Here is a 25,816-nt window from a genome sequence, read left to right on the forward strand (position 1 = left end):
GTGAGGTTCCTATCAGCTGCCTGCTTATGTTTGTTTTCAACTGTTTGTAGCCAGACCGGTTCCTCTTGCTAATTGCCATCCAATCTTTAAAAGATCCCGTACAGCCATTCAGCTTGCTTAGCGTGTTGAAAGTCATCCCGTTGTTTTGCTTTTTTTTTTTTTTTTTTTGATCCGTTTGCACGCTTCATATCAATCATGCTTTGACCATATGGAATTGTTGGTGTCCATCCGTGATGTGTTTTCATGTCTTGGATGCTTTCTGTGGAGAATGTCCTCGGTTCAGTTCAGGTTTGGACTAAAAATTCCAAGCATTCCAAGTAGGTGTCGAAATGCGTCACGTGACATCACCCTCTTCTTTCATTGGTCCAACGGTGTCAACAGGAAGATGGTTCACTGTAAACAGAGCTGTGCGATAAGCAAATATAGTTGCTTTAAAAAAGTGCAGAACATTTGTGAGTTAAAATCTGATGAGTAAAAATGTTTGGTATTTTGCTGAATTGCAGTTTTAGGAACATGCAATGTGCCTTTTTTTTCCTCCAAAAAAATAAAGTCCCAATTTTATGACAAAACCATTTTTGTCACAAAATCGCTATCGCTAATTTTGTTGCATCTCAGAATATTTTCGCGGCTTGGAATTGAAGCGGATTTGCGTGTAAGAGGAGATGTGAGCCAATCTCATTTCGTCAATGGATGCTACAGCTTTGTATTTGCTTTTACTATTTAGCTTGTAGCAGACGTGCTCATTCCACTGTGATGTCTCTGATCCACTAGCAAAAAGGAGGCTTTGATCATCTCCTCTTTCATCTAGATCTGCTTCATGCAACAAAGAGGGTGCAGAAAGTACTAAAGATTAAAGACTGTGTTTTTGCGTTATCACATTATTTGTTATTTTAATTGTTTTTGACTTCAAAATGGCGCCGCGAGAGTGGCTGCCTTTACAGCAGCTCCTGTATTTTGTTTTTGCTGCTGTGAAATTAATCTAATCTAATACCAAAAAGTAGTCATTCAGGGTGGAAATGTGATCACACTGACAGGCGAGTCACACCAAAAACACGTCCAAGGTGATCGGCCGCTAGTGTCAAAGCATCCCTCATTTGCATGTTTGTTGTGTTTCAAACGAGGGCTAATGATTCATCCTTTGTTATCGTGTCGCTAATGACTCCATCGCTTCATTGTGGTGTATAAATCGATAAAAGACGCCATTTTTTTCCCCTATCTCTCTCTCTCTGACAGGGCAGTGACAGTGAGTACGAGGTGGACGCCAACCGCCAGAAGACGCATTCCTTTGTCAACCACTACATCAGCGACCCCACCTACTACAACTCGTGGCGCCGTCAGCAAAAGGGCATCTCTCGGGCGCAGGCCTACAGCTACGCTGAGTCGGAACCGGGCGAGCCGGACCACTGTTCCTCCCCGCCCTCTCTGCCGCCCTTGCCGCCCCAACTTAGCTCGCCCAGCCCCCAACCACAACCGCAAGCACAGCCTCAATCCCAGCAGCAGGCGCAGGGACAGGGACAGGGACAGCCCCCAGGCCAGGGCAGCCTTTTCAGGCCCAAAGGCAGCCGGACTCCCACCCCGTGCCAGCAGAGCGCCAACCCCCCCAGCCAGCACGCTCCCCTCTATAGGCCCCCTAGCAGTTTGGCTCCCAATTCGCGGGCCCCCATCGCCGGTTTCTCGTCTTTTGTGTGAAAATAGCGAGAAAAAAAAAAAAAGTAAAGGAAATTCATGGTAGTTTCCACCTTGCTTATTTGTTGATGGTATTCCGACACTTTTAGCAACATCTTCAACTTGAGGCTTTCTAAGTGCAAAACACGTGATGACGATACTCAGCGTTTTGTTTGCATGATTTCTTTTGTTGCCAAACACGAACCTCACGGGTCCATGTTACTATTTTTAAATAAGGAAATGGACAATGGAAATTTCCGGAAGTGTCCACGAGGGTATTCGTGTGATTTGCACTTGCTTTTTTTGTTGTTTTTCTCCACATTTGACTTTATGCACCACTTTTTGACACACGGTCATAACATATCTTGTTAGCTCTTCTTAGCCTGATTTTATTTTTTAAAGATCGCCTTGAATTTAAGACTTTTTTTGGGCCTTTTCCACAGTGTTGGATTTTTTTTTTCCACTTATCCGTTTTTCATCTATGACATTTTTACAAGCGCCTTTCAATTTGCAATTGCTCATCCTTTCATTCACACTATGTTAGCATCACTTATATTTTTATTGACTTTTTAAATGTTATCTATGTCACTTCGACAGTGAGAACTTTCTGCAACAGTTTTTATCAGTATTTTGTTTTTATAACATTCTTTTTATTACCAATACTCCTTCAAATTAAGACTTTTTGCCATATTTTGCCACAGCATTTTATTTGCATGACTTTTTTTGTTCTGGTTTGCACACGCTGAAATGGTACTACCTTTTTATGTCGTACAAAGTCACATGAATTATTGAATACACATATACATAGACATTCTTATGTGTATATATATAATATGATGCTATATATATTATATATATGTACCTAGGGGACTAGTTGGTGCTCACTCAGTATTTATGGCGACTGGAATAGTTTTGGGGTGTAAGAAGTGCTGTTCATTGTATAAAAATTGCTAATGTTTTTTTTTTTTGTGTGTGTGTGTGTGTGTGTGTGTATTAAGATACATTCATGTAGCACGTCAAATATCAGCTGGACACTGCTTATGAGTGATTAATGAGTTTGTATCTTGAGTCCATATTCCAACAGATGCCTTTCATGGACACGGATGACATCTGCCAGAAAACTACAAACATTTCCTGGATGTTTTTGTGGATACTGTATTCCTATTTGGGAGAGCTATGGCAGTCACTCAAAACCAAACCAAGGATTGTTATCTTTTTTTTGGCCCTTCTCACTTCACTTCGAAGATGTCATTGGACTGCCTCTCCAACAATGAAGCCGCTGTCCTGTCTCCATCGCGTTGTTCATGTGTCGGTGCGTGTGTATGTGTGTGTGTTAACACACATCCCGAGCTTTACAAATCATTCACTGTGTGTGCGCGTGTATGTGTGAGTGCAACAAACTGTAAACCTGCCAAAACACTCGTAACGCCACAGTGAAAAAAGAAATCAAAGGATAGTTTGTTCGAACAAAGTCATGGGATTGTCATTATTTTTTGTTTAGTTTTTTTTCTGTGTGGTAATTTTGTTTGGTATGCGATGAAAGTTGACCATGCGGAAGAATGAATATATGATCACAGTACATTTCAGAAATAAATTATTTTTCAATGTTTAGTTGGTCTGGTTTAAATGTAGAAAGTAAAAAAAAAATCCTGTTATTTTCTATCAATAATGTGACAGAGTCTGAAAAACACTTTAATGGTGCAATGAGATCAATTGAGTGATGGATGGATGATTTTCAAAATGTCAAAAAAATTTCATCAAATTGTGTATTAAATTATTTATACATTTATTTATTGCTTCAAAAAAACTACATATTGTCCAAGCATCAGATGGCATCCAAAGTTAAATGGATAACAGTCAAATTAAGCCATTGAAGGCTAACGTTGTAAGGCAGTGCCAACAGAGGAAAATTAATGAAATGGAACGAACATCAACCAGATTACTAATCCTTTTTTTTTTGTAAACACATGGGGGAATTTCTTTCTAATGTAATCATTTATTTTTAGCTGATTAATAATTATTAGCATTATACAGTGAGACCTCAATTTACGAACTTAATTGGTTCCCAGACAGAGTGTGTATGGCGAAATGTGTGTATCTAAAAAAAAAAGCCCATAGGAAACCATTAAAATGAGAATAATCCGTTCCCGGGTTTCCATAAAATATACTTTTCAACTAAATAAGCCTTAAAACTACACACAACATACCTTATTCTATGGATAATAAATGTGCTATTGTATTGTAATGAAAGAAATACACTGAATTGTATCATAAAGTCACTTTATTTACATTTGTGATGGTCATTTATGGCTTGATGGAATGGCGTTGGAGGTCGAAGGTCAAAGGGAATTGCTGTTTGGAAAGAGAGGCGCATTAAATGAGGACTGTAATTAAAGAAATAAACTGTGCTGTAAAATAAAGTTTTATTTACCTTTTCGATGGTCGTTGATGGTTTATGGAAGGAGAGTCACCTTCCATAAGGACTATTGGTAACTTAACCTCTGGTGCTGTTCTGGTGCTTCCGCCGAAGATCACTCCGTCAGCCGTGGTGGGTGTGTATTATGAAAATAGTGCTTATTATAAGGTTTAATTTTCATAAATTTGACGTTTGTAAGTTAATGTGTTTGTAAATTGAGGTATCAGTGTATATAATATTTACCCGTAGGCTACGTCTACACTACGGGGACTCAAGAGGGTCTTTGTAAACGGTTTCCCCTAGCCAAGGTGAAGCGCTTTTTGTGTACTTTACCTTTAAAATTTGCAGGGGGCGGGGCTTAATTTGAATGGAGGTCAGGAAGTGCTGGGGAACGCCCACACAAGCGAACGCGGACGTTGAGCGACACGCTCACATTCAAGGTACTCCTGCCGAAGAATTTGGACGACGTGACAGCCGCTTCTTCGTCTCCCTCGGCCTACTTCTACCTCACTCTTGATCGATTCCAAGTTTTGAGCATAATCCGTGGACATTTCTCAACTTTTCGGAAACATCAGTTAGAAGGTAAACAGTTTGACTTGTTTGATGTGTATAATGGTTCTTTGTTCAACTTTTACGGTGGCAGGCGACGTCGACGCGTGCGCCAAATCAAGTTGTAAGTTTTGTTTTTCTCGCTAGCTCAGCGTGAGTTGTTTTCGAGCGTCATGATCGGTGAGTGTCGTCGCTGCCATGGCTGGCTGGATGAAAACAAACAATGAAACCGTCCATAAACCGACCCCCCACCCCCACCCCCACCCCCACCACCATGACCCCTTCCTCTTTATTATATGCTCCATGACTCAGGGCCACGTCTTGTTGCATTATACACAACATAAACACATTTGTTCGACTTTTCCGGTGACGTCACAAACAATGCAGTCGACGAGCACTTTGATCGAATAAAAAGACCCTCTTAAGTGGAACGTAATTTAAAATTAAGTGCACGTTAACTCGGTGGCCACACAATGAGGGTAATATTTTTTTTTGGCATGTATTAATGTTGCTGACATTTATGGTGGTTTAACGTCCTGATTTATCTCACAGGTTCCTCCAAAGTGGTGCAACTTTCACTTTAAGAGCAGAATAATCAGAGGCAGATGCACTTGATGGCTCATTTCTCTCCCCGAATTATGTAACATTAATACTGCAAACGACTAGATCCCACAGTTTGTGCTGCAAGATCATGTAACGAAGAAAATTTGGCTTAATGGCAACCCACAAAGCAAAACGGCACAAATATGATCTGAAAAAGAGCTTTGATTTTGAACTGCATTCGTAGATTTAAACATAAAAGCAGCAGTATAGTCAGTTTAAACCTCCATCCACGTGTATTTTCCCCCCTGAAAACAACCCCTTCAACCAATTTGATCCTGCAGCATGAAATTTGGTAGTCACAAGTTAAATAACCGGAAATGTAAGTAAAGTTTGCCATTTTCAACACAAGGACAGATTCTATGGTGACTTTGAGGTCTTTCAACGATGAATGTGCAACATTTTGTGTTTTTGCTTCCAAATTTTAACTTGTGTGAGCTCATTGTTACCATATGAAAAGTGGTTTACAGTTGGATTGGTTTAAAAAGACCTCACTCTGTGGCAACATCTTTAAAATGAATTTGCACCCAAGTATCGACGTTGACCATAAATTTTATATTCTTATAAATAAAAGTTTTACATCTTGTTCAACCAATTTAATCTGCAAAAAAAAATCAAGGTACCCAAATGTTACTCATCCCAGGCTAAGTTAATGATTACTCTGCAGCATTACTCACTGCCTGCGTATTTGCAGTGTCCTCCCCATACTTAAATAGTTGTGTCACTTTTCCGTGATGATCACATTTTGAAATAAAAGTCTGACTTTGGACTGCGAACTGTTTTTAGTCATCGGAAAATGGTTGACATTTTATCTTGTGTTTTTTTTAAGCCGATATTTATCTCACTGGCTGCACCTGTTGTCATCGATACCTTTTTTTTCCGAAGCTACCGAACCAGTTTGGATTATTCTTAGCGTTTCGGATATTTAGTTACACTTGCCTACTTTTTATCTGAGCGCGTGAAAAGTCTTCTGTCGACCTGTCCGCTGAAATGTTTTGGATTGTATTGGATGTACCTTTATTCATCTCACAGTGGAGACATTTACATTTCAGAGCGGCAAAGTTATAAGAGGAAAGGAAAGAAAGAAGTAGAAAAACAAAATACAGGATCTGCTGGAAAGGCAGCCACTCTCGCTGCGCCATCTTGAAGTAAAAAGAAAAAACTAAATAACAAATATGACAAGAGGAGGAGGAAATGAATAATTACAGACATTCCCCTACTTACGTACATTCGAGTTACGAACAATGGTACATACGAATAATTTTGTAGTATTCTCTCCAGTTGTACATGTACATATCTTTATAGAGCATATATTTCATTAAATATTTATTTTTCAGTACACACCAATACAGGTTATGTATACAAACCTTTAACATACTTATATAAGCTTCAACATGCATTCCATACAAAATATAGCACTGAATCAACTTACGAACAAATTCACCTTACGAACGACCGTTCGCAATGCATCTTGTTTGTAAGTTGGAGACCGTCTGTATTTATTTCAGAATGAGGATTCCAAATTTTGCTGGTCACTAGTATGCTAATTTAGCTTCCCGCGGCGCCATCTTGAAGTCAAAACTCCCGAGCTTTGTTTTGTTCATCTTGTTTTGGAGCAGTTGTGTTTTTCCTTCCTTGATGTTAAGTTTTGGCTTATTCGGTTGTTGTTTACTGTTTTGAGCGTGTTCAATGACGGGGCGTGATGGTCCTTGGCAGTCCAGTCCTGTGAGTTGACATTTACGCCTAGAAAATTGTGTGTAATTAGGCTTTCTTGGTGACTGGCGTACATAATAAAGGTGTCAAATTGAATTTGTCGTATTTTTAGTTGAGTGCTGCATTAGCCCAACGGTTTTTTTTTTGATTGATAGGCGTCATGTCTCCTTTTTGCGTACCAAAAAAAGGGGATTTTATTGAGTCTATTTTGAGACTTTTGCGATGTAACCGGTCGCTCGGCTACTCTTTGTTAGACTTGATCAAACGCTTTCGTCTTCCTGGTGACCCTTGTGCCTGCTTACTCCTTGTCTCTGACAGACTTTGAACTTTTCCGTTGTCTCTGTTATATGCTGTGGGGTCTTTGTTTAAAGTGAAAGTCACGGGGGGTTTATTAACTGGTCTTGTCGGGGTGGTGGGCTTCTAAAAAGCAGTTTTTGCCAATGATTCAAAGGAAAAAAAATGGGAATTTGTTGAGTCATTGACATTGATTTATCCTCAAGAACTCTCTCGCCATTTAACCATTTTTCCTCCCCTCAAGACCCCCCCCCCTAATTTCATTTTAAAGACCGAACAAACAGAAAGTGGACCGCTCTGGCTCTGTTTTTTAAGTCGGACAAACAACACCCACCAAATCCCTCCTCCATAGAAATCCAGTCTGCTTTGTTTTGCTCTTCCAGCCGCCCAGACGGTTAATTCAATGACTTGGCCCCCATGGGGGCCATCGCATGAACGCTTTCCATTTTTCAAAAGAAAAGGCTGTAGGCTCGGTTTAAAATATTTTCAGAAACCGTCAATGCTTTTAATTTGAAATTTGGTGCGAAAAGTATGATTTCACCTTCAAAATAAATATAAACTATAGTGATACCTCAGCTTAAGAACTTTATTGGTTCCCAGAAAGTTTGTGTTAGGCAAAAAGTTTGTCTGCCAAACATTTATTTCCCATAAGAAACCATTAAAATGAGATTAATCCCTTTCCAGGACCCATAAAACATAATTTTCTACTAAATAAGCCTTAAAACTACAAAAAATATACGTTATTTTATGTATAATAAATGTGATATTGTATTGTGATTACAGAAATAAGCTGTACTTTATAATAAAGTAATTTTATTTACCTTTGTGATGGTCGTTGATGTAGTTGCCTCTTGATGATATCCAAGTGAAGTTGCCATGCTTGTTTGGCGATAATACCCTCACTCACAATGTCCCCTGCTAGCTGCTTTTCGTTAACCCAAATCAAGAGAAGTTTTTCAACCTCTTCTATTGCCTGAGACCGTTGCTTAGGCAACGCAGAGACACCCTTAGCCACACGTAGTAATGGTTGATTTAGCATACTAGTACTGGGACGCTAAGTCACACAAACTCACACCTCGTTCGTCTTTCTCGATGATCTCCTTCTTAATATTCGTAAGGTGAAAAGTTCGTGAGCTAAAGCGTTCGGAAGCTGAGGTATCACTGTACTTATTTTGAACCGAACAACTTTACCGAATGATCCGTTTGGTTTTTTTAAGGCGAGTCAGAACTTAGACGCTAGACGATGTGACAAAATGTGTTCACTCCAGTGCCAAGGTTTTGTCATTGTCACTCGAATTCCAGGACCCACAGAATATTGACTTTTAGGACTACATAAATATACATTGTAGCATAAGAAACTGGGTAAACCACCCACCCAGCAGCACAGTGGAGCCGCTCACCGACATACACTTTGTCCAGTCACGCAGGACTAAACGCTTCATAAAAGGCCAGCTTGACTGGAAACGCAGAGAGAAATCATTTTCAAGCCTTTCCAGTGCTGATTGTGTTCCGCCGAGCGTTCGGGAAACTGGCCAGAGTAGCATTTGGAAGTCGAATGGAGGACAGTGGGATGTTATGTTTGCAATGGGGGTGGGCCACCATTTTATTTGCTCAAACCCCTCGTAGCTCAAACTGCAGCAAATGACAACCTGAATCACTGACATGATTGAACACCATTGGGTTGGTGTCCAATCGTGCAAAAAAGATGGTTTGAATTTGCATGAATCATGTCACCAAATCACAAGGCCGTCGTGCTTCTGCGGTTTCTTACGTTTACCTTAAGAGTCACACCCGTCTGAGCGGTTCTACGCCGCCGAATAATTTTTCAAATTTCCTTTTGTCTGTTTGCCACATGCTTTCACGTCTCGAAAGGTTACCCAACCGAGCTCGCGGCCGGACGCCAAGGCCAACTGGATGAACGGGTTCTCCGCATCGTCATAACTCAACCATCTGTGGTGTGGTTTCGCCGAGGAGTCTCACGCACCGTTTAGGCGTGACGATCGGAAAAATCGGGGGGAAAAAAGAAAAACTCGTTGAGGTTGACAGATTGATTGTCCGTCCATTTAAAACATTAGCATGGCCGTTGTGTGTTTTGTAGGCCTCAAACCCGCCACCGCAGCTACCACTCTCACTCCCACTAATGAGATTTTCAACCCAACGTCTCGCGAATGCGATCTGTGCTTGACATTGGTCAAGTGGAGACAAATAAATTGTTCTTTGTCCGACCGCAGGCTAAGCAGACGAAGCCGGGTGTTGTTGTACTTGGCCACGCAGAGGTTAATTTGCATGTCAATGTCCCCGAACCGGAGCGCCGGAGAATAAGCACGACTGTGGTTTGTTCGTTAGGGGGTGGGTGAATTAAATAAAGTCCTATAATAATAATAATAATAATAATACATTTCATTCAAAACTGTCAAGGTCACTTTACAGTCAGGTTCAGTTATTCTGTGGGTGAGCAGTGGCAACCACATGCGCGAGCGAATAGCTAGCTAGTTAGACAGCTAATAGATAGCAAATAGCTAGCTAGGTAGCCAGCAACGGTGACCCCCATTTAACCGGGAATAACTCAAGTAGATCAAGTTAGCTAGCTAGCTAATAGATAACTAATAGATAGCTATGTAGTAGTTCTGTGTGGATGCGGCATGTTTAGCCAGGAAATATCCGGTTGACGCCTCATGACTCATGGCAATAGTTTTGGCTATTGGTTGTAAATAAATGAGAAACGCGTTTAGCATCCAATTGGCTGGAAGAAGGGGGAAAGCGGTGCCACGAGGGGTCAGATTACGCAAGCGTGGCGGATGAGAGTTGTGATGTCATCGGGAGTGAGCGCAAGTGACATGATGATGATGATGCACTTAATCATTCATGGCTATCCCCCCCCCTGTTCCGACCCCACTGTCGCCTCTCGTCTCGGTGTCATGTGGCGCTACGGTTGCTCGGTTACGTAAAAAGGCCCTTTCTCCTTTAGCTCGCAACAAAAGAGGGTCTATGGAAACCGTCTGGAATGAAAATTTTTATGATTATCATGACGGAAATGATGCCTTTAGCTACCTTCTGTTGAAATTGTCAACAGAAGGATTGTGCAGTTTTGTTATTTGAATGACGCTGGAGCTTCAGGGGAATAATGTGATTGTCATTTACATTAGCCGAAAGTATGCTAACAACGCTAGCTTTTATCCCATCTTTTACCATCTGTTTCTGCAGCGCTTGTGCTAATGTTTTCATAATGTATTATTGCGCTCACCCTATTGATTACACACGCGTGGGCTCGGGCTTGTGCTTTAAAAACCCAAAGCGGTGATTTTTGTTTTCACGGCAGTAACATTAGTGCAATGTTAGCAATACACAAGTGGGCCTTAAAATGTCTCTTGTGAGAGTTTTATGGGCCAGGAGTCACTTTCATGTTAGCTGCTTTATTTTCTGGGGAAAAAAATATGGATTGTTCATACAGGCAGACTATTTTAAATCCTTGTTGATGTTTGACTATGAGATGAAAGGAGCGTCAGCGCAGGGCGCCGACGCATATGAGAATCTGTCGCGGCTTGGAATTGAAGCGGATTTACGTTGGACAAGAGATGTGAGACATTCTCTTTTTGTCAATGTATGCTACAGCTTCGTGTTTGCCTTCAAAACTTAGCTTGTAGCAGACGTGCACATTCCACTATGATGTCCCTGATCCGCTGGTGAAAAGGATGCTTTGATCCTGTCTTTCATCTAGAACTGCTTCATGTCACAAAGAGGATGCAGAAAGTGCTTCAGATTGAATGACTGTCTTTGTCTAGTCATATTTGTTATTTAAATTTGTTGTTGTTGTTTTGACTTCAACATGACGCCGCAAGTGTGGCTGCCTTTACAGGACCCCCTGTATTTATTTTTTCTACTTCTTCCTTTCCTTTCCTCTTACTTTCATCACTTTGCTGCTATGAAATGTAAATTTCTCCACTGCAAGACTAACAACGGTCCTGGAATTGTCTTAGAAACCCAACATTGGCTTAAAAGCACCAATTTGAATCATAGTTCATGGCCGCCTACAAATCTTTCATTTTGTAAGCGCTACCCTTGTGAGTTTTGATGTTTTCACAGCAGAGCAGATACCGAAACAAGACAAAGCGCCGCAGGCTAGACAGACGGGAGGCAGGAAGAGAATGTAACAAATCTCGACAAAGAGACGCAGAGAAATCTCTGTAAGATGATCCCAAGAAATGCCACTGCTCTCCCCTTTTTTTTCCTACCAGCATTCTCGCTTCTTGCCCATTACGCAACAATCAAGGGACCCAAACATGCCAAACGAACCAGTGAAAGGTTTTGTTTTGGTTTACCACGCTTCCGTATTAGAACAAAAGTAGACATTTTGTTTCTTGACAGGGCTTCGAGTTACTGTTGATATTTGTTTGCCTGTCATTTCTGGTGGGGAAGGGGGCGTGTTCTGAGTGGAATGTGTAGAAAATGGATGATAATAATAATAAATAGTCGTTTTTCTTCACAGGGCTATTTCCTGGGATTGTTTTGAGTAAGCGAACCAAAATGGCTGCCCACATTCCTAAACACGTGAAGTGTTTTTGACAAAGTCAACGAAAAAGTTGCCGATTCTACAAAGAAAATCAATCCTCCATCCCCAAAATCATGCCGATCCTCAAGCAGCTGACCCACTCCAACCAATCTAAACGCCGATCCCGCGCAGACCTGACGGCGGAGATGATCAGCGCTCCTTTGGGCGACTTCCGGCACACCATGCACGTGGGTCGCGGCGGCGACGCCTTCGGGGACACGTCCTTTCTCAGCACGCGTTCCGGCGAAGCCCCCGACGCCAAGCACAACTCTTCGGCGTCCAAGCCGTCGCTGCTCGTTCGCACTTTCCGCGGCAGCAAACGCTCGCTCTCGGTCAACCGCGGCGACCGCTACGAGTACCACGCCGCCGCGCCGCCCTCCGCCTCGGCCAACTTTGTGAAAAACGCCATCTCCCTGCCGTACCTCAACGAACACGAGGGCGCCGGAAGAAACCAAGGGGGCGACGCGTCTTCGGTTAACCGTCAGGCAGCCATCGCCACTTTCGACGCGGAGTTGGACGAGCGCAATTTCGGCGATCTCGCCGAGCTGCCGCCGACGCAGCCCAAAACCGGCGGCATGAAACACGCGGAGTCAATGATGTCCTTCCACGTGGACCTCGGACCCTCCATGCTGGGCGACATCCTGAGTGTGATGGAGAAGAAAGACTTTTCAGATGATGACTTGGGCTACGAGGAAGGCAAGGGTAGCGAAGGCCACGGTTCACCCGCGCATATCCCGCTTATCGACGACCCCCCTCCCGTGGAGCAGCGCCAACCCCCCGCCAGGCCACCGCGCATGATGATCTACCAACAGAAGGTCATGGTTGCGCCCTACAGCCCCGAGCTTCACCCTAGAAACAATCACCAGCACCTGGATAGCTGCTCGGTATCCAGCTCCGGTTCCACCAACGAGGAAAAGACGGCGTACCTCCACCATAACGACACGGACAGCGCCAAGTACAGCTCGCCGCGTGGCGACGACGACTTCTCTTACATGGACGACGACGACGACGAGATCAGAGTTTAAAACCGGACGCCATTGCTGCGTGATCTTCGGGTATAAACGGCATCCGGGACTGTCACTCGTCACTTAACCTTGTCGATGGATTTGGAGGAGATGGCGGCCATCTTTGACTGATCGCGGCGAAGCAGTGTTGGAATAGAAAGTAAAAGTTGTGGATGGGAATATGCTAAAAAAAAAAATCGGAAATCCTTTTTCCCAGTTTCCTCCTCTCGGTCATCTCAACCCAAACCCCACAGAGGACACACTGCTCAAAAGTATCTGGAGGCCATTCCATTTTGTTTTTAGTAGGTCGCCCAATTGCACTTAAAATGGCGGTTCACGTTGAAAGAGTCTTGACAGAATGTAAAAACTGTCAGGTGTGTTCGGTTATAGCCAAGTTAGCTTACAAACAAAGGATTGGTCTCCCAATGTGACTGTATTCGGTTCCTGTCTAAAAGGATGAAGAGAGGGGGGGGGATGTGTTAGCTCGCTGCTATCGTTCTGTTAATCGCATACCACAATTTTAGGTACACCTGCATCTACATGAATGAAAACGCCAGACGTAGTCAAAATAGGATACATTTTCCTCATAGTGATCATAATTAGCATTTTAATAAATACAACATATTATATGACCAATTTTATATTAATATTTGAAATGAATATATTTTTGGAAACTAAAGATATTGTATAATTTATTCACATTGTGCATTGCACTACCTTAATCTCATTGCTACCTTAATCTCATTGGTTATTTGCAGCCTGCAGACGGTATCTTCTTTTACACTATAAGTTAGTATTTTTGCATTAATTATGACAGTTTGGCATTTATTAGATTAAAAAAATACATATGTGACATGAAAGGTAATACACGCTCCTATAAAAAAACATAATTTTATCCAATATCAGTTCACAATATGTATTTTCTTGATGTAGTTTGCATTGAGAATAGGAATAAAATACTGATATTTGATTAAATGATAGCCAATATATGTTTTTAAACTGTTAGTAAGAGCTTTTTTTTGTGAGTCCAGAATATGGTGCAGGTGTACCTCATGGCGTCCAGTGTTTTGTACGTTAGCCAAGTATAGTTCAATAATCACTTTGTCACAAAAAAATGGTTATTTTCCTTGCATTTGTAGAATTACTGTTTTTTTTTTTCAAAAGGTAAAAGGGCCAAAGGGTTTATTGTTTTCGAAAGGTAAAAGGGCCAAATTTGAACATAATCATCATCCATTTAGCGGAATTGTTGTGCCATCAATGCTGATGAATAGTTCGACACGTTATCCAGCAGTTTTGCTTGTGGAACTGCTGCGAAAAAAAAAAAGAAAATGATGGAATATTCCACCGAATTGCTGTGAAATGCCGTCTAAGATGCGTGGACTTTTTTTTCCTTTTACAAATAAGCTGCAGAGTTGGGAGGTGTGTTCAATAGATTAGCGAAATAGCTGGAATATAATATTGCCAAATGTGTGCCATTTTTTTACTTGGCAGCACAATAATACTATTCAACTTTTGTTTTTCAATAATAAAAAGACAAAGCTCGTGAAATCGTGTCATCTTTATCATTGGACAGAATTTTAAAGTACATTTATGAGAGGTTATGAAGAAGGGAAACGCACATGCTTTAAAAAAATAGGAACCATTTATTGTCTTCGGGCAACCAGGATGGACATCCCTTTGACTTTACTTGTATTCTGTTTTAATGTTAAAGTTCTAATGTATAGAACGCATGGTCGTTTTTTTCGAGCTAAAAACGCCTTACTTTAGATGGTGTTTTTTAGGGGCTAAAACCGCCTTACTAAACATGGTCATTTATTTCGGGCAAAAAAACGTCCTACATTGCTGTTTTTTTGGGGGGGGGCTAAAACGCCATGGTCATTTATTTTGGGCCAAAACCGCCTTCCTGTACATGGTCGTTTTTTTGTCAGCCAAAAACACCTTTGTATAGATGGTTATTTTTTTTCACCCAAAATTGCCTTACGATATATGGACGTTTTTTTGGGGGGGCTAAAAACACCTTACTATACATGGTTGTTTTTTTCGGCCTCAAAATACCTAACTGGCTGTTTTTTTTTTTTTTTTTTTTTTTACTAAAAACGCCTTACTATACTTTGTTGTTTTTTCGTGCTAATAACGTCTTAGTTTACATAGTCGATTTTTATTCCGGAAAAAAACGCCTTACTATACATGGTCTTTTTTTGGGCTCGCATCGCCTTAATATAAATGATCATTTATTTGGGGCCGAAACACCTACGCATAATCGTTGTTTGTTGGTATCAAATATGAACAAAGTGCCGCAGAAAGTCACAGTCACTTGTAGTGTAGTTGTGAACTCGTTGGAGTTGGGCGCTGGAAGTTTGTGATCGAATCCAGACCCACATACATGTTGCCATACATCTTAATACCCCAAGTTTGTTTTTCTTAAAACAACACGAATAAAAGTATGAGACGAATAAAGGAAAATATATATAGATAGATATAGATATATATATATATATATGTACTTGTATATTTACCTGTATATATATAAATGTAGCCACAAGGGGGCACTCCTTGTGAGAGAAGAGGATGCACAAAATATATCTTCTTTTCCTTTCGGCTTTTCCCTTCAAGGGGTCGCCACAGCAAATCAGTGTCCTCTCTCTTGAGAGGTTTGATCCCCAATATATAATAATATTATATATAAATATAATAATATAATATTCTGCATACATATAATATGCAAAATATATCTATCTAGATATCTATCTATCTTATCTATCTATCTATCTATCTATCTATCTATATATATATATATATATATATATATATATATATATATATATATACACACACACACACACACACACACACACACACACACACACTAGGACACCCTGCCGTGAAAAATTCGCAAAAACTTTTATGTAGTCATAGGTCAACACCCACACATGACCACTAGGGTGAAAATAGAGTTTAAGTTGGTGATATGGTTGGCATTTCTCGTGCGGTGAGTGAGGAGCCTCTTTGACTGGGGACTACGTGACGGCAACCACACTGAGGCCTGCAATCACCACATCCACATCAGAAAATGCCACATTGGACTGAAGTGCCTTATATATATATATATATATATATATATATATATATATATATATATATATATATATATATATATATATATATATATATATATATATATATATATATATATACACACACACACACACACACACACACACACACACACACACACACACCCTCACTCACCGCACGAGAAATGCCAACCATCTCACCAACTTAAACTCTATTTTCACCCTAGTGGTCATGTGTGGGTATTGACCTATGACTACATATAAGTTTTTGCGAATTTTTCACGGCAGGGTGTCCTAGTGGTAAAAGACGGTGTTTCGAAAGAAGGTGACCCAGGTTCGAATCCTATTGTCCGCTCCATTTAAACCGTCTTACCTGACGTCGTCCATCTCAGCTCTGGGTCACAGGTCCAACTCCTGCTTTTGTTCAATCAATGACCTTCAGGATAAGATATAAGCAAAGAAAGCAGAATTTCAATTGGGGACCTGAGAAAACACAAATGTCATCACAGAATGGTCTTTACTGGTACTGCGTATGACTACCGATTAAAGTTCGCCTAAGAGCTCAACTGCAATGGTTGAGTGGTCTAAAAGTTTAGTTGCGTTGCGGACGACTCGGGTTCGATCTCCGCTCTCACCCACGTGTGAGTCATATAGATGAGGAGAAAAGAGAATTTGAAACAGTAAGTTTCGTCTTAGACCACTCGACCAAGTTGGATCTGAAAACAGGACATTTGGAGATTGTATTTATTGGCATAAACCATGTTGGTGCTCGTGACTACAGATTGAAACATGACAAAAAATTCAGCTGCAATGGTTGAGTGGTCTAAAAGTTTGGTTGCAACTCGGCTGTTACTGGTTCGATTCCCGTTGTCACCTGCACATGTGTGCATAAATTCAGTAGATCACACCGGAATTGAACAGGAGTCACCTGAACCACGACTTTAGTCTTAGACCAGTTGACCAACTTGGATCTGAAAACTCACTGTTTGGAATTTATATTTATTGGGATATACCATGTCAGTACTTATGACTACAGATAAAAACCCGCAAAAAAAACTCAGCTGTAATAGTTGAGTGGTCTAAAAGTTTAGTTGCAACACAGCAGTCAAAGGTTCGATTCGCGCTCACCTCCACATGTGTGCATAAATACAGCGGAAGGTGCAAGACTCATACAGGAGTCACCTGGACAGCAAGTTTAGTCTTAAACCGTTTGACCAGGTCGAATTTAAAAACCCCCTGTTTTGAGATTGTATTTATTCTAAAAAAAACATGTTAGTACTCATGACTACCAATCAAAATTTGCGAAAAACTTGTCTGCAATGGTTGAGTGGTAAAAAAAACTGGCTGCGTTCCGGACGACACAAGTTCGATCCCCACTCTCACCTGCACGTGTGTGCATAAATTGAGGTGAGCAGAAAAGGGGAGTCGAACACTAGTCATCTGACCCGTAAATATAGTCTTAGACCACTCGACTAACTCGGATTTACACACTTTAGATTTGGATGTTATATTTGTCCGCATATCCAATAGCCATGAAAATAGGCGACACCCTGTGGATCACTGAAGTATGACATTGTAGGCGGAAGTTGGAAACGCAGTTAACATAATGGTTAAATGCATGCGTTGTGGTCCGTTGGGACCGGTTTCGAATTTAACCACAAACGTTCATGTTTAACCCACTTTTATTGTCAGACTCTTTCTTATGGTCTTTTTTGCCTCTTTTTTAAAAATAAATCACGTGACGATTGACGTGATTAACGAAAACGTATTTAAGCTGCGATAAATTGAACATTAGTTCTCTTTCCCTCAATGATGACGACCGACTGCACGTCCACAGCACCGCCGCAAGACGACGACAAGGTTTGACAATGTGCACGTTTTAACTTTCTTTTTTTTGGCTTGCGATTGCTCATTTTTGCAACTTTTAACATTTGTAATATTTTTCAGGCTCTTCAACTCTATCACGGTAAGTCCTTTGCAATATAAAACGACACAATGTTTGATTGAACTAACACTCGTTTTGTAATTTTCTTTTTCTTTTCCAGCGTGCAGAGAAGCTAAAGTGCTCGCGTTTTACAAACGGAACGTTTAAGGTTTCTTTTTGGACTTTTTATCGCTCAATTTAAACATGTTTTTGTGTTTTCAGGCTTTCCAACTCTTCCACGGTAAGCCGCCTGCATGTTTAATAAGCATAATGTTCGATTGAACTAACGCTAGTTTTTCAATTTTCTTTTTGTTTTCCAGCGTGCACAAAAGCTAAGTTACTCGCGTTAGCCAAACGCAGCGTTTTCGGTTCTTTTTAGTCCATTTAACTTTTTATAATTTAATATTCTCCCGCGTTTTCAAGGTGTTCAACGCTACAAGTCGCCTGCAATTTTTAATGGCACTATGTTGCTTTTTTTCCTTTTCAGCGTACTGAGAAGGTAAGTTGCCAGTGTTTTATTTCCACATTTTAGACGAGATTTCGCTCTTACTTAGTTGTAATCGTGTCATTTCCGTCCACAGGCTGGCAACTCTAAAAGGCTATTGGTGACTATTTTATTTTTGGAGGGCACTGTTTAAATGTGCTTACCAAAATTCACGTTGTTAACTATGTCTTTCTTTTTCAGCCCACCTGGTATGCTGCTGTACACTGCCGACGTGTCCAGCTCGCCCTGCTCTGTCACTGGTGAAACAAAAACAATCCTATGCATACATCATGTTTTAATTTCATTTCAGAACATGAGGAGGAGGTACAGAAGGCTTTGAGCGACGACATTCTCCTGGACAAAACTGGAAGAAGGCAAGGACACGGGAAATGACGAGTATTCACGCTTACTAACATACTTTTTGTGGGTGTGCAGGTGAAGCGGCATCTCGGCTTCATCTAGAGCTGCCTGAGGAACAAGACGACGGCAACTTGGGGCACCCCCATTGTGGGTTTGATCACACTGAAAAGCAAAATGGCTTAAGTCAACATTTTGGAACACATTTCTCTTTTGCAGGTGCCCCGTCCAAAGATGCACAGAGACAAATTTCTCAAGACCGTCCAAAAACATTCTGTGCACTTACTCATTTTGTTTTTCTTTCTGCTCAGGCTTGGATGATGTAGACATTTTTCACTAGTCATTTTTCTGTTGGGAAAAGAGACTAAATAAGTATGTGTATGTCCCAGGTCGGCTTCCTCACTGGTGGGTCTCATCTCGTCCAAAATTTGCTGCACCAGAAAAGTTCTTTTAGCCCGTGTCCCTTTTTCTGTTTTTTTTTTTTTTCTTTCCTAGATCCATTTGAACAGGCAGCGACTTGTTTGACGCCATCTGCTTGTCAGAGGCTCAGACAGGCGACGTGGCATCACCCTCCCTGCTGGTGAGTTTGATCACATTTCAAATGACATTTACTGCATGAGAATTGGACTTAAGACTCGCCAATGTCTTTTTGTCTCAGGTCTGCTGCCACGGGCTGACTTCCCCAAAAGCAGAAGGCTGAAATGTCATCCCACTTGTACATTTTAGGTGATTTTTTTTTTGTTAAACATTTTATTTATTTTTTCTTGTAAGTTTTTTTGGGTCTTTGTCTGCATAAGGAATGGACTTGCCTCTAACTCCTGGATGTCTTTCCTCTTAGATCAACACACCATCCGACCGACCACTCTGCCGCCAAGCAACAAGCAGACTGCCATCCAGCATTGTAATTTTTTCCTCTTCTTTGTGATTGTTTACTCTGCAAAATAAAGCTTGATTACAACAAACAATTTAAGTCTTCATTCTTAAAAACATTACAACTTTAAAAATTCTAAAACATTAAAACAATCAATAATTTAAAAAAACATTTAAAAAATGCATTTTTCCCCAAGTCCCACTCTCTTTGAAATGTTTTGTCAGTCCCACTCGCTTCTTCCAAATTTTTTCTCAGTGCCACTTAAATCTTCAAGTCACAGGTGCACTTCAGTCACTCTTGGCAGTTCTATTACTGTTGCCATGGGTTTAACATGACTTGTACATTGCAGCTTTTTCAAAAGTTTTCCAAGTCCCACCTAAGATTCATGGTTAGAGGTGCACTTCAGTCACTCCAGACAATGGTTATCCTGTTCTGGTGGCTTTCACATGATGTGTCCATTGAAGCATTAAAAAAAAAAAATAATAATCCTAAATCCCACAATTTTCCGTAGTGCCACTCGCTTCTTCAATTTTTTTCGAAATCCCACTTGTTTCTTAGAAACTTTCCACTCGTTTTGTCAATTTTTTTTCTAAGACCCACCTGAGTCTCAAGGGCATAGGTGCCCTTTGGTCACTCGAGACAGTCCTTTCACGTTGCAGTTTTCACGTTGCAGTAATCCACCCTCAAGTTGAGGGTGGATTTAGTCATAAAGACAAAGACTGAAATTCAAGATGAACCATTTTTATTGAACAGAAAAGCTAACATGACAACATCAACAACGTGATCACACCACTCTTCTGGGAAAGTTTTTAAAAGACAACGAAGTGGCCCAAGTTTGTCAGACATGTATGTGCGCAAAGATGGATAAGGGATAGATAGATTAGTGATGAGAGATTTATCAAGAGCTGGATGGATATAGAGATGCACATTTTTAACCTAACTTTGTCCACCTCAATGATAAAAACATACCAGAAGTGCATGATAATGCCCGGGTTGTCGTTGTTTTGCTATACACGTAGCACATGTTTAAGTCCAGTGAAAGACGAGCACACTCATCTCCACCTTGTGGTGCAACATGACATGAGCTCTTCAAGCACATCGCACCGCTCAGTACTCACCTGTGTCCAATGCAAGTTGGCGTCCCTTCCGCATAGCCCCCCGAGTCTTGCAGCTGTCACCTTGGGCCCAGGAGCCTCTTCAATCTGGTCAAGTGGGGGGCAAAAACAAAAGTGGTAAGTTACACTCTTTTGTCCATCAGGAAAATGTCGTTTCTTTTTCATTTGAATTGTTTTTCACGATGTTGGAGGTTTGCTTTCACACATCTAAAGTAAAGCAACCTCCTTTAAATCAAAAACAAAGACGCTTGGTCTTCTATCGGACGAAGAGCTCGTTTAGTATTTTTCGTTCGTGGAAAAAAAGTCACGGATGCATTTGTTTGAATAGTTTGGAGACAAATGTGCCCTCACGTGGCTCGTATCTTCCATGTGGAAAACATTCACAACAAACACTCTGGCGACTGGTGGGCGTGCTAAATAACTGTCGCAACGTATCGTAATAGCGTTCCTAAGTTCCCCACATCAACACGTTCACGGACAAATGACAAACAGTCAGTTTAAAAAGTTAAAACTACTCACCGAGGACTCAGCTTGTTGACAGCGGAAATAGTTGTTCTTTGAAGCGGATGTGGTACCCTTGTGCTGCTGCTGCTTCTTCGTCTTGTTGTTGGTGGATTGGATTCAACTGTGCATATCGCCCTCTAGTGGCCAGGAACCCACAAAGCAATTTGCAAGAAAATATGAATGGGATTTTCAGGGTTCCGCTGGAGCCGACACGGTGAAGAAAGCATGCTTACAGGTACTCTTTTTGTACTCTTGTCGTCTAGTCGTGAAACTTGACCAATATTCGACATTACAAGGTTGTTGTTTGTTTGTTTGTTTGTTTGTTTTTTTTTTTTGTTTTTTTTTTTTTTTGGGGGGGGGGGGGTAAAAATACCTCACTATATTTGGTTTGGAGGTGGGGGGTGATGCCTGACTTTATACATCAGGCGTGCGCAAACTGTCTTGCTGGGGGGGGGGGGGTACATTGACTTTTAAGATGTGACAGCCATGCTGGGTCAGCACAAGATAGCTGACATAAAAAAGGGCATATGTTGACAGCATCCACAGAACCAAACTATTAAAATATTAGCCGGGAAAAAAAAAACGAGCATGTAAGGCGTTTTTAGGTGTAAAAAACAACAACCATGTATAGTAAGGCGTTTTTAGTTCAAAAAAGACCATGTATAGTAAGGCATTTTTAGGCGAAAAAAGACCATATATAGTAAGCCGTTTTAGCCCAAAACACCTTGTAGAATAAGATGTTTAGCTCAAAAAAGAATATGCATAGTAAGTAAGGCGTTTTTAGCCCAAAAAACAACATCTATATTAAGGTGGTTTTAAAAAAAACATCATGTCAAATTTAAAAAAAATAAATGTGCCAGGCCCAGCCTGCCCACGCCTGATATGTAATCAGGTGTATATTAAGTATATTAGTATATTAAGGCGAATGTTGGTCAAGTTTCACGAATATACAACAACAGTACAAAAAGAGTACCTGTAGGAAAGCTTTCTTCACCGTGTTGTCTCCAGCGGAACCCTGAAAACTCCATTCATATTGTCTTGCCAAATAGCTTTGTGGGTGCCTGGCCAGTAAAGGGCGATATGTGCATTGGCTTCAATCTACAAAAAAAAAAAAAAGACGACGAAGAAGAAGCCGCACAAGACAGTACCCTCCCATATCCGCTTCATGAGCAACTATTTCCGCTGTCAACAAGCCAATACCTCGGTGACTCGTTTTAACTTTAATTTTTAAATGTTTCATTTATCCGTGAATGTGTTTATGTGAGGAATTTAGGACTACGATTACGATACGTTGCGCCAGTTATTTGGCGGGTTTGATTCGCCTGAACTCAAAGCCTAGGAGTGCATCACCACACCATCAGTGACAGTAAATGGCAGCACGTTGATCATATATTTTTGGGCATATAGTAGGATGTTTTGGGCCAAAAAACAACAACCATACATCGTCAGGTTATTTGACAAGTATGTTTATGTCCTTACGTCAATGTTTTCTTCTGATTATGTCTTTCCGCCCAGGCCGGAAGCGGATGTTGTCCCAATGCCGAAATGTGCTAGCATGGATGGTTAGCTTCTGTTCCGACAGACCGAGTCAACAAAACCCGAGCAAGGATGGCCGACGTCGACTAGCTCACCCAGCTCAAGTTTCTATCTTTGGTGTTCAAAGGGTGCGGCGACAGCCATCTTGAAAACAGCGACAAAGATCGAGGTTTGAGCACTACGCCGAATAATCGAGCTATCTCGCTAAAGCTAACGTCGCTCCGAGCTAGCTCGCGAAAGCTAACGTCGCACGGGCTGTCATATCGTTGTTTTGCATCTTCAAGTTCGAACTTGGCTATTTTTGTGCATTTGGACTATGCTACATTGGACGTGATAACGTGGTTGCATGCTTGTATTTCATCTGACTGAGTCATTAGCTTCCCGTAAAATGAACCGACATTTGACGACTTGAAAGATCTGCTGGTGAAGTTGGTGTTGTTTTTGTAGGACTCTTTCATCTCAAGTTGCTCGAGCTTATTCAGACCACGAGCTGGTGTGTGAGAAGAGGATGCACAAAACCGGGTTAGATGGAGGACACTGATTTGCTGTGGTGCCCCCTGAAGGGAAAAGCAGACCCACGACCAAGTCGTCCACAATAAGGTGCTCATCTTTTTGAAGTGAAAACGTTGTCTTTTTTATGACAAAAATAAATAATCATGAATAGTCAGAATATATTATGACTGAGGTTTCTTTTCATGTGTCGTTCAATAGCTTTATTTAATTTTATTTTCATCTAACAGGCCTGGATGAAACTGTTGGTACCACCGCAGGAGGGACACCCACTCAGCAGAGGAAGAAAGTTGGCACGAGGTGACTCACCAAAGTTTGCGCCGGAGGTAAAGTAAGTTTTTTTTATCCCCATTAAGACCACATATTGTAAGGCATTTTTTTCTGGAAAAAAAGAGCATGCACTGACCATGTCTATTGTCCTTTCTCACAATGCCATTCTTTAGGTTGTACCAGTTGCACCAGCCTGCTCTTGAACCCTGCACTTCTGCACTGCAAGTTTCTGCCCTATCCACTGGACCATGGGGGTACGGCTGATTTCGCTCAAAATTCATGTATTTATCATGCGGTGCTGCGTTGACACTTAGTATAGTATTACTGGCAGGTTCTCGGCGCTTCGCGCCTCGAACCTGCACAAGCGAGCTCGCTTCGCTCGCTCGCATGACACACCAGAACCTGGCTCGCTCGCTTCGCTCGCTCGCTTGTCAGTGACCCTGGGAGGACCGTGAACTCGCTCCAGCGACCTCGCTTCGCTCGGTCGCTTTCGCTTCGACTGCTGGTTTCGAACCCGTGCCGCGCAGTCGACACCCTTGTACTTTTTCCCAGCGGCCCACGGGGCCCCAATTGAAAATGTGCTTTGTTCGCTTATATCTTATTCTGGAGGTCATTGATTGAACAAAAGTACAAATTGGACATGTTGCCCAGTGCTTGAATTGAACCCAGCACCTTCGCATTGGGAGTCCATCACCTTAACCAATAAGCCACGGGCACCACTAGTTGGTCTCACTTATGTTCTATGATATTCTTGTGTGAAGTACAAAAAGACTTAGAATAAAAACTTGTCTGTTCTCAGACCGCCAACTGAAACTCTGGTGTCTTTGCTTGTGTCTTATTCTGAAGGTCATTGATTGAACAAAAGTATGAGTTCAATCCCAGAGCTGGGATTGAACCCAGCACCTTCGCATTGGGAGTCCATCACCGTTAACCATTAAGCTAATTGTGCTGACAACTTGTGTCTGAAATGGCATACTTGAGTGATCCACAGGGTGTCGCCTATTTTAATAGGTATTGGATATGCGGACAAATATAACATCCAAATCCAAAGTTTGTAAATCCGAGTTAGTCGAGTGCTCTAAGACTATACTTACGGCTCGGAAGACTTGTGTTCGAGTCCCCTTTTCTGCTCACCTGAATTTATGCACACAACTGCAGGCGAGAGCGGGGATCGAACTGGAGTCGTCCGGACCGCAGCCAAAGTTTTTGACCACTCAAACATTGCACATGTTTTTTTGCAAATTTTGATTGGTAGTCATGAGTACTAACATGTTTTTTTTCAAATAAATACAATCTCAAAACAGGAGGTTTTAAAATGCGACTTGGTCAAATGGTTTAAGACTAAACTTAATGTGCAGGCGACTCCTGTTCGAGTCCCAGCTCATCTGCTGAATTTATGCACAGATATGCAGGTGTCAGTGGGAATCGAACTGCAGATGGCCAGGCCGCAACCAACCTTTTGACCACTCAACCATTGCAGACATGTTTTTTTGCAAATTTTGATCGGTAGTCACGAGTACTAAGATGTTTTTTTTGCCAATAAATACAATCTGAAAACCGGAGGTTTTTAAATCTGACTTGGTCAGACGGTTTAAGACTAAACTTAATGTCCAAGCGACTCCTGTTCGAGTCCCAGCTGAGCTGCTGAGTTTATGCACAGATATGCAGGTGTCAGTGGGAATTGAACTGCAGATGGCCTGGCCGCAACCAAACTTTTAGACCGCGCAACCACGACAGCTGAGGATTTTGTGAGGTTTTATCGGTAGTCACGAGTACAAACATGGCACACTTGATGTATTTCCTTGATTTGTCCGCCAGACGGCGCCTATTCCCCATCAAACGAGATGTAGGTTTGTTACTTGTCCGCCAGACGGCGCAAATCATTGGCAATCATTCCTTGTTCTTTGGTATTTAATCCATCTTTTTCTGCTCCCCTCTCATTACAGCCAACAATTAGCGCCGTCTGACGGATAAATTAAGGAAATACACCGATATGCCTTTTGACCCTGTCGCCCCGAACGGAAAGCTGTAAATTCCATTCAGTTTGCTTTCCAAGAGACGTGTTGCCAAGAGGCCTCCTGGCCAGCAGAGCGCGATATGCGTGGTTGGATCCAATCAAATAACAACAAGACGAAGAAGAATCTGCAGCACAAGAGCGGAAGTATTTCCGCTGTCAACAAACCAAGTCCTCGTTGAGTAGTTTTAACTTTTTAAACTGACTTTTTGTCATTTGTCCGTGAACGTGGATGATTTAGGAGCACGTTTACGATACGTTGCGCTAGTTATTTAGCACGCCTCACGGTCGCCCTCAGCTCTCAATCAGAGTGTTTGACTCGAATGTTGTTGTATATGTTTTCCACATTTCCCAAACTATTCACACA

At 41.5% G+C, this 25,816-nt stretch overlaps 2 protein-coding genes and 3 long non-coding RNA genes across 32 annotated transcripts in view; 4 read left to right on the top strand and 1 right to left on the bottom strand.

Moving 5' to 3' along the window:
• sdk2b (sidekick cell adhesion molecule 2b) overlaps nt 1-3,276 on the top strand; it is a 162,557-nt gene extending 159,281 nt beyond the window's left edge. For all 4 annotated transcript variants that reach the window (XM_089016246.1, XM_089016248.1, XM_089016247.1 and 1 more), the window contains one exon: nt 1,234-3,276. In XM_089016246.1, coding sequence (XP_088872372.1) covers nt 1,234-1,689 — 456 coding nt within the window. In that variant the 3' untranslated portion in view covers nt 1,690-3,276. The remainder of the gene's footprint in view (nt 1-1,233) is intronic.
• On the bottom strand, nt 7-21,196 carry LOC148887190 (uncharacterized). Of its 11 annotated transcripts, none has more exons than XR_016117740.1 (7): nt 20,619-20,756; nt 19,439-19,563; nt 18,916-18,977; nt 18,691-18,794; nt 18,479-18,529; nt 16,238-16,300; nt 7-405 (listed from the first exon to the last, which is right to left on the bottom strand). It is a non-coding gene; the product is annotated as an uncharacterized LOC148887190 (long non-coding RNA). The 11 variants fall into 11 exon arrangements; XR_016117741.1 differs by having other exon boundaries at nt 18,687-18,794; XR_016117739.1 differs by lacking the exon at nt 7-405 and adding exons at nt 20,101-20,219; nt 21,135-21,191 and having other exon boundaries at nt 16,135-16,300; nt 18,437-18,794; nt 20,619-20,702.
• cdc42ep4b (CDC42 effector protein 4b) lies at nt 3,954-14,180 on the top strand. Its single transcript, XM_089016250.1, has 2 exons — nt 3,954-4,663; nt 11,724-14,180. The coding sequence occupies exon 2, from the start codon at nt 11,861-11,863 to the stop codon at nt 12,809-12,811; it is 951 nt and encodes a 316-aa protein (XP_088872376.1). The 5' UTR covers nt 3,954-4,663; nt 11,724-11,860; the 3' UTR covers nt 12,812-14,180.
• Nucleotides 16,313-19,594, top strand: LOC148887192 (uncharacterized). 8 transcript variants are annotated; one of them, XR_016117751.1, is made up of 10 exons: nt 16,313-17,724; nt 17,812-17,830; nt 17,910-18,287; nt 18,370-18,393; nt 18,474-18,646; nt 18,708-18,848; nt 18,941-19,034; nt 19,125-19,209; nt 19,288-19,355; nt 19,468-19,594. It is a non-coding gene; the product is annotated as an uncharacterized LOC148887192 (long non-coding RNA). The 8 variants fall into 8 exon arrangements; XR_016117747.1 differs by having other exon boundaries at nt 17,910-18,029; nt 18,109-18,287; nt 18,474-18,779; nt 18,849-19,034; XR_016117749.1 differs by having other exon boundaries at nt 16,315-17,724; nt 18,474-18,596; nt 18,708-18,779; nt 18,849-19,034.
• Nucleotides 20,618-25,398, top strand: LOC148887193 (uncharacterized). Of its 8 annotated transcripts, none has more exons than XR_016117730.1 (5): nt 20,618-20,732; nt 22,635-22,824; nt 23,103-23,255; nt 23,396-23,496; nt 23,609-24,248. It is a non-coding gene; the product is annotated as an uncharacterized LOC148887193 (long non-coding RNA). The 8 variants fall into 8 exon arrangements; XR_016117729.1 differs by lacking the exon at nt 20,618-20,732 and adding an exon at nt 22,248-22,323; XR_016117731.1 differs by lacking the exon at nt 20,618-20,732 and adding an exon at nt 25,382-25,398 and having other exon boundaries at nt 22,283-22,824; nt 23,609-23,689.
• Nucleotides 25,399-25,816: the final 418 nt, after the last annotated feature.

The sequence above is a fragment of the Hippocampus bargibanti genome, linkage group LG15 (genome assembly GCF_051943395.1).
Source record: "Hippocampus bargibanti isolate YZ-2025 linkage group LG15, ASM5194339v1, whole genome shotgun sequence".
NCBI classification, from domain to species: Eukaryota; Metazoa; Chordata; class Actinopteri; order Syngnathiformes; family Syngnathidae; genus Hippocampus; species Hippocampus bargibanti.